Raw genomic sequence first — 13,847 nt, 5'->3', positions numbered from 1 at the left:
GAGAAAATATATCTTTGTAAAAGCGTGAGCAACGGTCTCAAGACTGAGCAGCTGAAGCAGAGGCAGCTGCTCAGCTTGGTGGAGACATCCTCTGACAGAAGATGCTCCCCGACCCCCAGAGAGGCCCCTCTTCTCTGCGTCCCACAGCCGCTTCCTTGTGGCTCAGCTCTCGAACCCTCTCTTTTGAAGAAGTGGTTTCACTGTGGGCAGTGACATGCACCCTTAAGGCAACCACCTGCAGGCTCAGCTTCACTTGTGGGGCCAGGGGACTGCAGGGCACCACCAGCCATGACAGTGAGCTGGCCCCATGGCCGTCCCACTGGAATTCCATTTCAGCTAGCAGGTGAGGTCTTCTCATCACACTCCTCAGGCCCTTTCGTCTCCATTTCCCACTCTCTCACTGCATCCCTTCACATCTTTCCTTCCTTTCTCCTTTGATTTCTTTTTCTCTTGAATCTTTTATTTTCTCTCACCTTTTTTTCTCTCTTCTGGAGATGCTCTTCTTTCTCCCATCACCATCATTTCTCCCAGCCCAGCCTGGCCTTTGCTCTCACTGCATCTGACATGTTTCATGCTCAAGGCAAAAAGTATTTAAATTACTGATTTTTTTTTTCCTCTTTCTTCTGATGTAAATGTGTTTCCTGCTGTTAATGCTAACTTGACCTGAACACTTTAAATAATATATATGCAATTTCCCACATAAATAATCTATGCATCAGATACCTTGATAGAGTGAAATATAATGATGCATCTTTGTCTTACCAGGTTTTGTTGTTGTTGTTTAATGATCTAAATAGAAGAAGGCATAATATTAATATATAGAAAATACCTTTATTTACTGTTAGAGTGAAGAATTTTGGAATTTAAAGCTTGATTTCCTCTACTGAAAATCAACCCAACAATTAACTTTTATGAAAAAGGAAACAGCATTTGCTTCCATCTCAAATGCCTGAAACTGGTTTTCTCTAAAATTAATGACTTGTTCCTATAAAAAATAATCTTGCTGATTCAAAATCCAAGACTGAGTGCATGTTTTTCTCGTGATTGATATAGTTCTGATGCATACACGAGAAAGGTTTTTAACAACCTGTAGTCCACTTTCAGCTCCATATACAGAGATAATAACATTTACTTCAAAGAGCAATTGTAAGATATTATTCATTCATGGCTGAAAGTCTACGTGAGCTATTTGAAGAGGTGGAGTAAAAATGAAAATGAATATTTTATGATCTCCTACTTTGCATGACTGCTGATACTACCAAGCAAACCCTGTCAAAGAGGGATTTCTGTGTTTTCTTCTTGACTGAGCTTTGCTAGGCTGCACAACAAAATAAATAAAAATTATTAGCATCTGGAATGTGATGGTGCCCAAAGGCCCCTTCAGCACGGCTAGGAGACACAGTTCTGCAGAGAAAGCAAAAGGTGTGAGAGCCCCAAGATGTGGTTATCCTCTAGGAGTAGTGTTCTTTCTGTTAAGGTATTATTTAGTCAAGGCAAGGTGTACAGGGAGGCAGTGTTTCTTCTTGTAAGGCTGGCTATTATAGGGGAAAAAAATGCAAATGCTTTTGGACATACAAAACAGCTAGGATCTGAAGGATCAGAGACAGAGTTGTCCGCAAAAATCCTGAGAACTGTTAGTTCCATACATGTCTGTAGCAGATCACTCTGAAAAACTATTTTGATGTAAAAAATGTTAAGCATTTAATGAATGATATCTACTTTCTTAAAAATGCCTGTGTTTCCTCTAAGAATCTGTTGTCTAGAGATAAGACCAAGTAACAAATTGTGCTGACAACAGATGGTATCCCTATGATGAGCCAATGTCATCAGAAATGGCAACACTTAACCAGAAAAGGAAAGCTAAACTATAATAACACCTGGAGGAAAATCTCCGCAATATCTTTAGACTTAAGGCAGCGGGTCGGTCTTAAAATTACAGGCTCAGAACTGCAAAAGTTTCAAGAAAGAACAAACATCTTGCCTGTGTTATTGGCTGGAAATAAATGCTCCCCAGCAGCAAGAAAATCAATCCCAAGAACTCCAGAAAACAATATATACAATACAATATATATGTAAATACAGCTATATACATTAAAAGCACTGTTCCAGTTTCTCATTTTACATTCTTCTGGTCATCCCAAGCAAGAGTTGGTGGCTAAAGGGAATGTTATCTAGCATACAATTAGCCCTGCATTAGTGGATGAGGTGGGGACATGGATGGGGCCTGGGAACAGAGGCAGTAACAGTTTCATGTTTTACAAACTGGAAAATTTTTTTAAAAGAGACTTTCGATGACCTTTCATCAGAGGAAGTTTTCCATTGACAACCAGTCTTTCTCGCTTTTTTTTTATTGCACCCCTTCTTACTGAGAGATGTTCATGAAACCCAGTTTCAGGGCAGCTGAGAGAAATGAAGATGTGAGAAGCTGCCTAAGGTCTCCCTGTGGCTGGCAAATAAGAGGAAATTTTATATGAGCAAGGACTGCAAACTCAGATTCTGACCAGCTGCGGATTAGATTATGGTGTGTCTGACTGAACAAATATTATAGGGCAATACAGTTGAAAACTCCCTCACGGAACATAGAAGTGTCCATTACATTCCATGGCAGAGGAAAATGTGAGATGAGCCAGCACACTTCTTTTTAAGGACAACCCCAGAAATGTGTGGGACCCAGCCACCTGCACAATCTGTTTATCTCCCAGCAATACACTGATTTCTCTCCAACCAAACAGCTGACAAACATTCCAGAGCAAGTTCAGGCACTGAGCCCTGCCACTGGCAGGAAGGTGAAATCAATGGGCACCCCGGGGGGAATCAAGTTTGATCTTGTCTCTTTCCCAAAACATGCAAAAACTTGGGTGCAAGCTGGTTGTGAATGCTGGACAAGGCCAGTACATGGTCTGCTCACTCAGGGAAACTGTTGGGCCCAGCAGACCACATATTTATGGTAATCCATCACCATATATTTCATGGACCAGAAGATAAGGTATCATTCTGAAGATTCCTGAAGGTGAAAGGACTGTGCAGGAAAATGGTTATTTCCAATGGATGTAAATCTATGGGTGTTTTACTTCTTTTGAGGCTTGGAGCCATTTGCTTTTCCCCTTTTTTTCTTCAGAGAATTCCTCTGGTTACCCATATTACAAGCTGCTGAGAAGCAGGAAGATGCCTAAAGTACAGCCCGACTTCCAGGGCTGCCCCCACATCTCTGCCCAGTGGTGGGTGGGTGCTGCTGCTGTGGCTGCTCAGCAGAGGCAGGTTTGTCAGCAGAGCAGAGCTGTGGGCATCCTGTCCTGCTGCACCATCCGCTTCAGGAGCCCCTCCTACAATGACCCCCAAAGTAATGTAGCATGGAGCACCTCTTGTTCACAGGCTTCTGAAAATGTATCTTTCAAAATCCCTCTAATGTCATGAAACTCACATTTCAGCTGAGAAGCTGGTTTAGATCACTAGGTTGAGTTAGGTTTTCTGAAAATCTTCCTTTAAAATGGCTGAAAAAAATGAGCAGGGCAAACAGACAGAAAAGCTAGCTTATTGCCTGGATATTTAGCTCTGTTATTGTTGCAGAAGTAAGACAGTATTTACTCCTCTGTGGGTAGGTGAGATTTCTAATGTGTGAGATACGAGGGCTAGTGATTTATTGTTACAATATGCTCAATAAGGAATATATTGGATTTTACATTTGTGCAACTGTTTTGGGATTGCAATTATTTTTAACCCTAACCTCCTAATGACACAAATAAGAACAGCTAGTATTTATTTTGTTAATTTTTACTGTATTTAGTACCAAATAGCAACTATGATTTTTTTCAGATAGCTTAGATTTATTTTTGTCTTTTCTTATTTGCAGCAAAATTGTTCTATCCCACTCTCCCTCTTCCTGTCCATTCTTCCTCCATGTACAACTCCGGCCTTCTGTGTTCCCTCCTCATTCCCTCTTCCAGGAAAGTAAGGACAATATCATCTAGTCAGTTATAGAAACTTGTTTTCATTTAAAAGGGAAGTTTTACCATACGAGAATGACAAGAAGTATCAGTTCTTTATCTCCATCTTCTGTTTTAATTTCTGTTTCAGGCAGATCTTTTTCTTCTTCTTGATTATGTGTGAGGACTCTTATACCTTTACCTTTTATTTAACTTAAGTTAAAGTAGCCTTTGCCTGCAAGAAGTTAACGATTCCACTGATGTCAGTAGAAGTGCTAGAGTGTGTCAGACTGGAGTACTTTAACACAGAGCAGTTAAAAAAAAAATAAAAGAGTTAAAGAAAACTTACTTATGTCATTAGATGAGATGTATATTCTTACCTTACTTCAGGGTTGTCTATCCCCCTTCTTAGTAGCACAAGCATGTCATTCCCATGAGCAAACATCCTCTTGAGAACAGTCAAGAATAAGGACAGCCCAATGCCACTTTCTGATTCATGGGAGGCCTCTGTGGTGGCATCACATCAGTGCTTCTTTGCTCACAAAATTGTCCAGTTGTTCATTGAATCACAGCAGGGTTGAGGAACAGACCCCTGGAGGTCATTTGATCCAACCCCACTGCTCAAGCAGGGCCACCTAAAGCCAGCTGCTTAGGACCCTGTCCAGGTAGCATTTCAATACTTCTGAGGGTAGAGACCACCATTTCTCTGGGCAATGTGTGTCCATATTTTGTCACCCACATGGTGGAAAAGTCTGTGCCCATTGCCTCTGTGTCACTGGGCACAACCGAGAAGAGCCTGGATCCATCCTCTTTGCACCCTCCCTTCAGGTGTTTATATCTCTGAGCCTTCTCTTCCCTGGGTTGAACAGTCCCAGTTCTCTCAGCCTTTCCTCCTAAGAGAGATGTTCCTGTCCCATAATCATCTTTGTGGCCCTCCACTGCACTTTCTCCAGTATGTCCATGTCTCTCTTACACTGAGGAACCCACGGCTTGACAGAGGATTCCAGGTGTGTCCTTGACAGTGCTGAGCAGAGGCAAAAGGACCTCTGTCTGCTGGCAAAACACCTCCTAATGTAGCTCATTGTTCACCATACTAAGTGGAGTGGAAAGGTAATGTGGGAGCTGAGAAGAAGCTCCCTTGAGAGCACGGAAGATGTGGACAAGAAGCAGAAGAAGAACCAGCCACAATGTAGGCTCTTCCTCAGAGAGGTTGCCATGGTAGCTGAGGTTTACTGTGTTTTCAGCCACTTTTCAGCCACTTCCTAAAAAAGGTGTCCTCAGCAGTCCCAGTTATTCTTTGCAAACTGGATCACAAGTGACTGGAATGGCCCAAATATGGCTAAAGCAGCAGGGATTTCGGTGAGCTCCCTGTGAGCACCAGCCTGAGCAGTCAAACTCAAAGGTTGTTTAGCCACTGTGACAACAAGCTCTAGTTTAATATCTCTTCTGAAGAAACACTTTTGAGACCATTATAATAAGCAGGGGCACAACCTACATGAAGGTGTTCTTCTGAGAAAGAGGTTCTTATTGTATGAGTTATTCTTATGAAAAGAAAACCCAAACCTTTTTTCTATTTTTTTTTTCCAAAATCAGAGAATCAAGACCTCTAAGATCATCAAGTCCAAGCATTGATCCAGCACTGCCAAGTCCACCACTAAACCATGTCCCAAAGTGCCACATCTGCACATCTTTTGAATACCTCCAGGGATGATGACTCAACCACCTCCCTGGGCAGCCTGTTCCAATGAATGACCACTCTTTCCTGAAGAAATTTTTCCTGATATCCAATCTAAACTTCCTTTGATGGAATTTGAGTCCATTTCCTCTCATCCTCTGATTTGTTACCTGGGAGAAAGAGCTGATCCCCAAGCTCACCATACCTTCTTTAAGGTAGTTGTAGGCAGCAAGAAGGTCCACCATGAGCCTTCTTTCCTCCAGGCTAACCTCCTTTAACCATTCCTCATCAGACCTATGTTCCAGACCCTTCCCCAGCTTTTTAAAGTATTTTTAAGCTTTCTGTCTTTCAATAGAAAACCAGAAAATGTTTGCTGGAGGCGCCATGGGGAAAAAAAGTAAGAAAATAAAATCAGTAATCAGCGATTTAACTAATGCATGGAAAAATTTACAAGGAAATTTTGTGTCACGGTTCGTTCCCTAGGAGTATAAAAAAGCAGGGCATCTCCTCTGCAATCACGCCGGAGCCAGAACTGGGCGAGTTAGGGGTGGGCGCTGCGCCTGTATCCCGGTGGCAGTCCCGCAGGAGCACCGGGATGCGCGGGATGCGCGGGGCTGTGCGGGGCCGCAGCGCCCCCTGCCGCCCGCACGCCCCAGGGCCTCCCCGCCGCTGCTGCGTGTCCGAGGTCGCGGCTCCCGCACGGACACTGTCCCGGGACAAACAGCGCGGAGTGCCAGCGCCTAGGCGGGTGGCAGAAATTGGAGGGGAGCTGGGGGGGCGGGGGAAGGGGTGGTGCCAGATGCAGGTGGAAAAATAATCCGCGTGAAGGGCTGAAGGCCATGGCAAACGAGACTGGCAGGTGACAGTAACATTCCAGGAGGTTGTATAGTAGCAGTGTTGGCCCCCATTATTAGTTTTTGACTCGGTACACAGACCCGAAATGAGCACTTTCTGAAAGCACACGACCTCCCCTGCTCCACTCTTCTCGCTGCTGTCCTGCTCAGTGATTCAAGTCTAGAGATTCTTGTCCCCTCCCTCTAAACCTCCACATAGAGCTATCACACTCTATAGCTCTTCTTTCCGCCTCAAAACTCAATCATGCTTGAACAAGGCTGTGAATAATTAAATCAATTCCCATGACATTTATTGTAATTAGCTGGTAAGACCAGGTAAATGACTGCTCCTGACCCAGACATACCCCAGCCAGTGTCACAACAGCTGGTCACAATTAGCATGAGCTGCAGCAGTGGTATCTTGTCACCCACCTTGCTTGTTAAACCTTGTTCTAACATGGTTATTATTCCGAAACACGGAGCAACACCTCTGGCCACAGCACCATGTGAGAATGAACTCACAAGGTGCATATTTTTCTGAGCTGGGAGTTACTTAAGCTGAAAGGGTGAAGATGCTGAGGAAGGAAGCTGTGCAAAAAGATGGGGATGGACAAAAGTTTGATGGGAGAGAAATAAGATATGGTTAAAAGATAGGAATTAATTTAAGATCAGTTCTTTCTACCTGTCCTGCCTCCCTCTGATTATTACCATATTTATATTGAGTACAATTCTCACTTCACCACTTTGGAGGTGATTTGAGAAAAAGGCTGCCACATATAAAAGGAGGAGGTTTCAAGAGTTAATGAATGATTAATAAGCTAATCCATGCCACCACTTTGAAGATTTGTTTCTGACAATTCGTGACAGACATAACAACAGTTCTCCCCTCACCAGGAAGAAAATTTTGTAAAGTTGATCCAGAGTCACAGCCAGAGGAAATAGTCAGAAGCCAAATAAGACCCAAATCATGGTTTGCTTTATGTAAATCTTCTGAGCTGTAAAGTGGAGTGGGAGATTGTTCTATGTCTAGGAAAGGCCTGACTGCTATATAAAATATTAAGCACCCTGAGCTGAACACAAATACAAGATGCATCCCTTGGTATGAAGAGCAGGGTTTTCCTCTTCCACAGTTCTCCAGTTCCCAAACTATTGTCTTTCAGATTAACTCATACTTTCAGCATATTTTGGAGTGGTTTTCCCAGTTTTCCAAAGGCTATCTTTTGCACCCCTCATTTGAAAATAAAATTTTGGAAGCAGTTCCATTCATCTGATAGCTGAACTAGCTTAAACAGAGCTTCTTGGTTTGGTATCTCTCCAGCAGACTCAGGCCTTTCTTCTCAGCACCGTAACACGTAAGCTCCCTTTTTGCCTTTTACAGCCATTTCCCCAAGTATGTGCCTACACATCTTGATGAAAGCTTGGCTCTGTTTACGGCAACTAGACGTTTGTCTGGCTGCAGTGAGAACAAGACTTCTCCTACTGCCTTTATTTTTGTATAACCTATAAAAAGATAATGAAGATGGAAAGCAGGCATAAACAAACAGGCATAAATTGTTCAGAGGCAGTAATTTATTTTCATTGCAGCTTCACTCTAGTTCAGCAATAGGCAATATGATTATGCATGCTACATATTTGATATTCTTTACCCAGTGCTTTCAGTCTCTGCAGTTCTTAATTTGGGTTTTCAGGAGGATGACTGATGTGCAGACCATAACAGTCCCTGAACAGGCCAACTAGAAGCTTAAAGATCAAGACAGCGAATTAGAGAATTACCATTTTCCCAATATTTCTTTTCTTGATTTTACTTGTTCTGAAAGGCTCATTCATGCTCTGATTTTCTATTTTGTCCTACACAAGTCTTTTAAGACCTACACAAGTTTAGGCCACTCAATGTCATGTAAATACTTCTTACTATCGTGTTACTCATTTGTTTCTCACTGTAAAGCATCTGGAATTACGTCAGGTTCAAAATATCCTTCCTTACTGTAAAAACCTTTGTGGATTTCACAGGAATAAAGGTACACCACAGCAGTGGTAAGCTGTTGCAGTTTACAGGAAAATGAGTCACATTTCCTCTTACAAATGAGGGTGTCAGGGGGCTCACTACTTCCAGCATATAGTCCCTCATACCATCCTTTACAGATGCAGTTCCAGCACATCAGACACTTCGTTTGCATGTCTCACTCACAGTCTGGTTGCTACAGCTGTCTTTTAGCTGCAAATCTTCTCCCTGTTGGTATTTAAATACACCCTTCCCTTTTCTGCTGTGGCCTTAGGAATCCTTCTAACAAGGCAACATGAGCAAAAAAGTGGAGTAATGCCACATTGGGATACACTGACCTAGCTTGTACAATCAGAAGCTAAAATTATTCACAAATCAGAAATCTAAAGCAAGGGAATGCTCAGCAGGCCACATGAGTTGTGCTTTTGAGGTCATATTTTCAGGTGATTTCTGCTGGTGTATTATGTAGGTGAGTTTCCATCAGCTAAATCCCTAGCCGTGAGCCAGGTGAATGGTCTCTGCTTTGAAAAGGGTGAAAGCAAAATCAGTCAAGAAACCAACAGAAGTGGAGAAAGCTGAGCAGAGAAGGACTTAGTGAAAGGCTAGGGAGGGAGCTAGAATCCTGAGTTGCACTGATGGAAGGAATTCAGCATGCTTGGTGTAGATCCCTAACACATACCTGCCCTTCAGCTGCCTCTGGCACTCCATGTCTCAAGAAGTGCCATTATTACTATTTTTATTGTCAATGAATGGAGATACATGTCTCCACAAAGAAATCACATTCGCCTTTCTTAGGAATAACACTCAGGGTCTTACTCAGACATCTGCAAAAGCAGATCATTGCCTGTGCATGCTGTGGAGAGGTGGCAACCTAAATGAAGTGTATGTTGGGTGCCTGAATGAGAAAGACGCAGCCATAATCCACATTTGCCAAGGAGAAGAGGTTGTCAAAGTGTTGCCAGTTTAGAGCTCCGACAGCTCCAGAAGACACAAATGGCAAGGAGGAGATGGCAGCAACTCTTACTCATTTCTTCCTACTTCGAGTTTTGCTCCTTCATTGCCTGCAGAAAGAGACTCATCACTTTCATCCTTCAAGTACATTGTGATATATTTACCTTTTTTCCTTCTTTCAACTCTAGCTTTATGTACCACCATCTCAGAAGCTGAGCGGGTAAAAAAAGAAAACAAAGCAAAAAGCCAAGGTCTGAAGGCAGAAATATTTCAGGTTGCCAGGAGAAAGATGTTATTTTATGATTCACTGCTTATTTGTACTGTTGACAGCTGGCTTTAGGGTATTAGTGGAAATGAGACACATTTTACCCAGCCAGTTGTACGGTCTTACTTCTATTTGGTGTAGTGGTGGGTACATGGCTACTGTAGCTCCTTTAAGGCTAAAAGGTGACCTTTCAAGCTGTAGTCCCTGCAGAAAGGCTTATAGTAAGCATTCTGGAGAGATGATGCCTTTGAGGAATCAGAAGCTTTCCCACACAGCTCCTTATACATAAGGATAAAGGACTTCTGCTACTTGGGGCACCTGCAACTGTTCTGGGCAGTCTCATCCAATGCCTCACCACCCTCATAGTGAAGAATTTCTTCCTAATATTTAATGTAAACCTGCCCTCTTGCAGTTTAAACCATCCCCTCTTGTGCTATCACTACCTGCCTGCAAGATGCTAAAAGGCCTCCCTAGAGCCTTCTCTTTTCCCGGCTGCACAACCCAAACTCTCTCAGCCTGTGTCCATAGGAATGGTCCTTCTGACCTCTGATCATCTTTTTTGCCCTCCGCTGGACATGCTCCAATGACTCCATGTCCTTCTGTACCCCGGAGCTGAACACAGCACTCCAGGCGGGGTCTCACAAGAGCAGAGTAGAGAGTCAGAATCCCCTCCCTTGACCTGCTGCCCATGCTGCTTTTGATGCAGCCCAGATGAAGTTGGCTCTCTGTGCTGCAGGTGCACACTGCCAGCTCATGTTGAGCTTCTCATCCACCAACACTCCCGAGACCTTCTGCCCTGTGCTGCTTTCAATCCATGTTCCACTCAGCTTGGGTTTGTGCTTGGGATTGCCCTCACCTGGGTGCAGCACCCTGCACTTGGCCTTCTGAGCATCATGAGGTTCCCCCAGATTCACACCTCAGGCCAGCCCAGGTCCTTCTGGATGGCATCCCTTCTCTCCAGTGTGTTGACTGCAGCACACAGCTTGATGTCATCAGCAGACTTGCTGAGGGTGCACTTGATCCCACTGTCTGTGTCATTGATAAAGATGTTAAACCATATTGGTCCCAATTCTGACCCTTCAGAAATACCACTCATCACTGCTCTCCACTTGGACATTAGGCCATTGACTATCCAGCCAGTTCCTTATCCACCGATTGGTCTCTCTGTCAAATTCATGTCTCTCCAGTTTAGAGACAAGGATGTCGTGCAGGACAGTGTCCAGCTCTTTGTACGAGTCCAGGTAGATGATGTCAGTTGCTCTTCCCTCACACACCAATGCTGTAACCCCGTTGTAGAAGGCTGCCAGATTTGTCAGGTGCCATTTGCCCTTAGTGAAGTCATATTGTCTGTCACCAGTCACCTCCTTATTTTCCATGTGCCTTCTCATAGTTTCTGGGGGGATCTGCTCCATGATCTTGACAGGCACTGAGACTGCCTGGTCTGTAGTTCCTCAGGTCTTTTATTTTCCCCCTTTGAAAATGGGACTTATGTTTTCCCTTTTCCTATCGGTGGGAACTTCACAGGATTGACACAGCTTCTCCAACATGATGGAGGGGGCTTAGCCACTTCCTCTGCTAACTCTCTCAGGATTCCCAGATGCATCTCATCAGGTCCCATGGACTTGTTCACCTTCAGGTTCCTTAGAAGTTTTCAAACCTGATCTACAGCAGGCAGTTCTCCATTCTCTCATTCCTCGTCCTCGCCTTCTGTGGGAGGCATTGTGCATGACCATCCTCCACCTCACAGTGGGCAAACACTGACCTGTGCTGCAGGGTTTGGTGCTGCAGGGCCCTTTCCAACACAAGGATGCAGAAGGGAAGTGCAAAAGAGAGTCTGTGTTTGGTAATATGGTTTCTAAAGGAGACTCTAAAACACATAGAAGCTTTTGGTTTTAGACATTTTCTGCAGTATTATGAGACATACTTGTAAATCGTGATGTGCCTGTGATGCCTTAGGTTTTAACTTTAACTTTTAGGTGGCCTTTCAAGGCATCACCTATGCTTTTGAAAGGTTCTCCAAATAGAGCTTCCACTCAGTTTCAATACACAGAAGAGTTAGCAAATTTTTGTGGTGTATCTGCATATTTAGTGTGGAGGTTTTTTTAAGATGTAATCTTTCTACAGTTTTATTGTATTTTAACTAAAATTATTATCCCTGACTGGAGATCTAGACTTTATTGCATATGTTTTCTATTTCTGTTTTGCAGTTTTTGTTATGACAGCAGTTGCTTTCACTTCTACAATGACTCAAAATACATCTGAGATCACGTGTGGGTTTATCAGCCAGAAGGATGAAGGTTCAGAAGCACCAGAGACATCAGTATCTCCTAAGGTGATATAACAGAGAACAAGTTGCTTATAAAATGTTCCTGCCCATTCCAGAAATACCTTCCCAGGAACTTACAACGCCCTAAACCTTTAGAATGTGAGGACATAACAGTCAAAATAACCAGGGTTATGCCAAATATGGCTACAGAAGGTCAGAGGGATATATATCTCATAATTCATACTTTGAAACTGTGGATAGTTAAGTACCAGTTTTCTCTAAAACTGGCTTTTTAATTGACACCTTGATACTGTCTTTTATCAGCATGCCTGAATATTGCTGGATATTGCTGGCAATGTATCAGTGTAAAAATATATATGAAAGTACGTGCCCTTAAGAGGAGATTTCCAAGGCCATGGTGTGCGTGTGTGCCATAGCTGCTGGGACTGACAGGGAAGCTGCACCACCCTCTATTCCCACCACCAAAGCCCATAAACCTCTGCCAGGTCCAAACCTTGGCTTAGACACCAAAGCTGCACAATGAATTGCATACAATTTTATTTTCTTCTCTTCTGACTCAAAATGGCAGAAAGCCAGGTGGAGGTGACGTGTAACTGAATTATAAATCAGCTGAGACTTGTGGTTAAAATATTTCCGAAGGATTCTTCTTTCAAGGAAGTCTTATGAAATCTTTTTCATTCCTGAACAAATAAATCAGTAATTCAAATAACAAATGAAGGTGTAGCAGCCAAAGCTGTGCTGTCCTTGTATCTGACAAGGATATGTATCTGACAAGGCAAAATATGGCTGCTATTTCTAGGTACTTATCAGGTCAAGAGAAAGGAAAAAGGAGCAAGGCATGAGAAGAACCAACCAGCCAAGCAAAATGGGGATGCAATCAACTCTGTCCTTTCATAAATTTACACTGGATAAAATTCACCCAACAAAGCAATGGAGACATTTAGGGTTCCTCTTCAGAAGGAGCTACTTATGTGCCACCTTTTGCTGCAGCTAATCTTAGAGACCCATTAATCCATTGGTGGCTTTCAGAATGACTGTGGAAGATTCTGTTTGCAATTCTCCTTTAGCTGTACACAGGGGTGAGGAAATGAAAACTATGACGGCATCCAGCCTGAATGTTCTTTACCTAGTATAGCCCCCAAGGAGCTGAGGAGCAGTCTAGCCAGATGATGCAGTGACAAGCAGTGAGATGCTAAAATAAACCCAAGATTCTGACCCTGCCTTTGCATCCAAGTTGCAGACAGAAAGGTTTTATTATAGTTCTGTGTCTCCCTATGGTTCTAAGCAAAAGGAAACAAAATTAAGTGTAAAGAATAACCTGTATCACTAACTGAAGTTATCACGGCTCCGGCTATGATTGTTCTGTGGTGTCTGTCTAGAGAACAGAATTAACTAATTCAACAGGAACCCTATAGAGTTTCCTCATGCAGTAGAATTCAACATATTTATTAGTAAGTTCGATGGTAGAAATGAAAATAAGAGCATCCTTTAAAAATATTTGAATGCAAAAAACCACAAACAAAGCTAATTGCTAATAAATACCTAACAGTCTGTCCTACTGCATTGCAGGTTTCTAATATTTTGGAAGATCTTGGGTGTTACTTGAATTCTCAAGGAACAGAGAACATCTACCAAACAATTAAAAATGTGGAAGTCAACATATTTGAAGATATTGAATTAAGAATAACCATGAGCATTTCAAATATCATTTCATGTTTCTGGTTCTTTAAAAAGAGCGAAGCTTGTAAACTTTCTTTTGATGCAGAGAATAGGTAAGTTAAGGGATGTACTGGATCAAAGATCCTTTAAGAGATCTTTTCTTTTAGAATGCAAATTGAATGTTTTCTGTGACTGTGCCTGTGTTTGATTTCATGTTATGCATTATCTTTTTCAATCTCCTAATCCTTAACT

At 42.8% G+C, this 13,847-nt stretch overlaps 1 protein-coding gene across 1 annotated transcript in view; it reads left to right on the top strand.

Moving 5' to 3' along the window:
- Positions 1 to 288: 288 nt before the first annotated feature.
- FLT3 (fms related receptor tyrosine kinase 3) overlaps positions 289 to 13,847 on the top strand; it is a gene marked incomplete at both ends in the record, with an annotated part of 40,564 nt that continues 27,005 nt past the window's right edge. Inside the window, 3 exons of the mRNA XM_082277877.1 lie at positions 289 to 343; positions 11,857 to 11,981; positions 13,506 to 13,708. Of these exons, the coding sequence (XP_082134003.1) occupies positions 289 to 343; positions 11,857 to 11,981; positions 13,506 to 13,708 (383 nt within the window). The remainder of the gene's footprint in view (positions 344 to 11,856; positions 11,982 to 13,505; positions 13,709 to 13,847) is intronic.

The sequence above is a fragment of the Coloeus monedula genome (assembly GCF_965178545.1).
Source record: "Coloeus monedula genome assembly, chromosome: 3".
NCBI classification, from domain to species: domain Eukaryota; kingdom Metazoa; phylum Chordata; class Aves; order Passeriformes; family Corvidae; genus Coloeus; species Coloeus monedula.
This window is presented reverse-complemented; position numbering and strand designations above follow the sequence as displayed.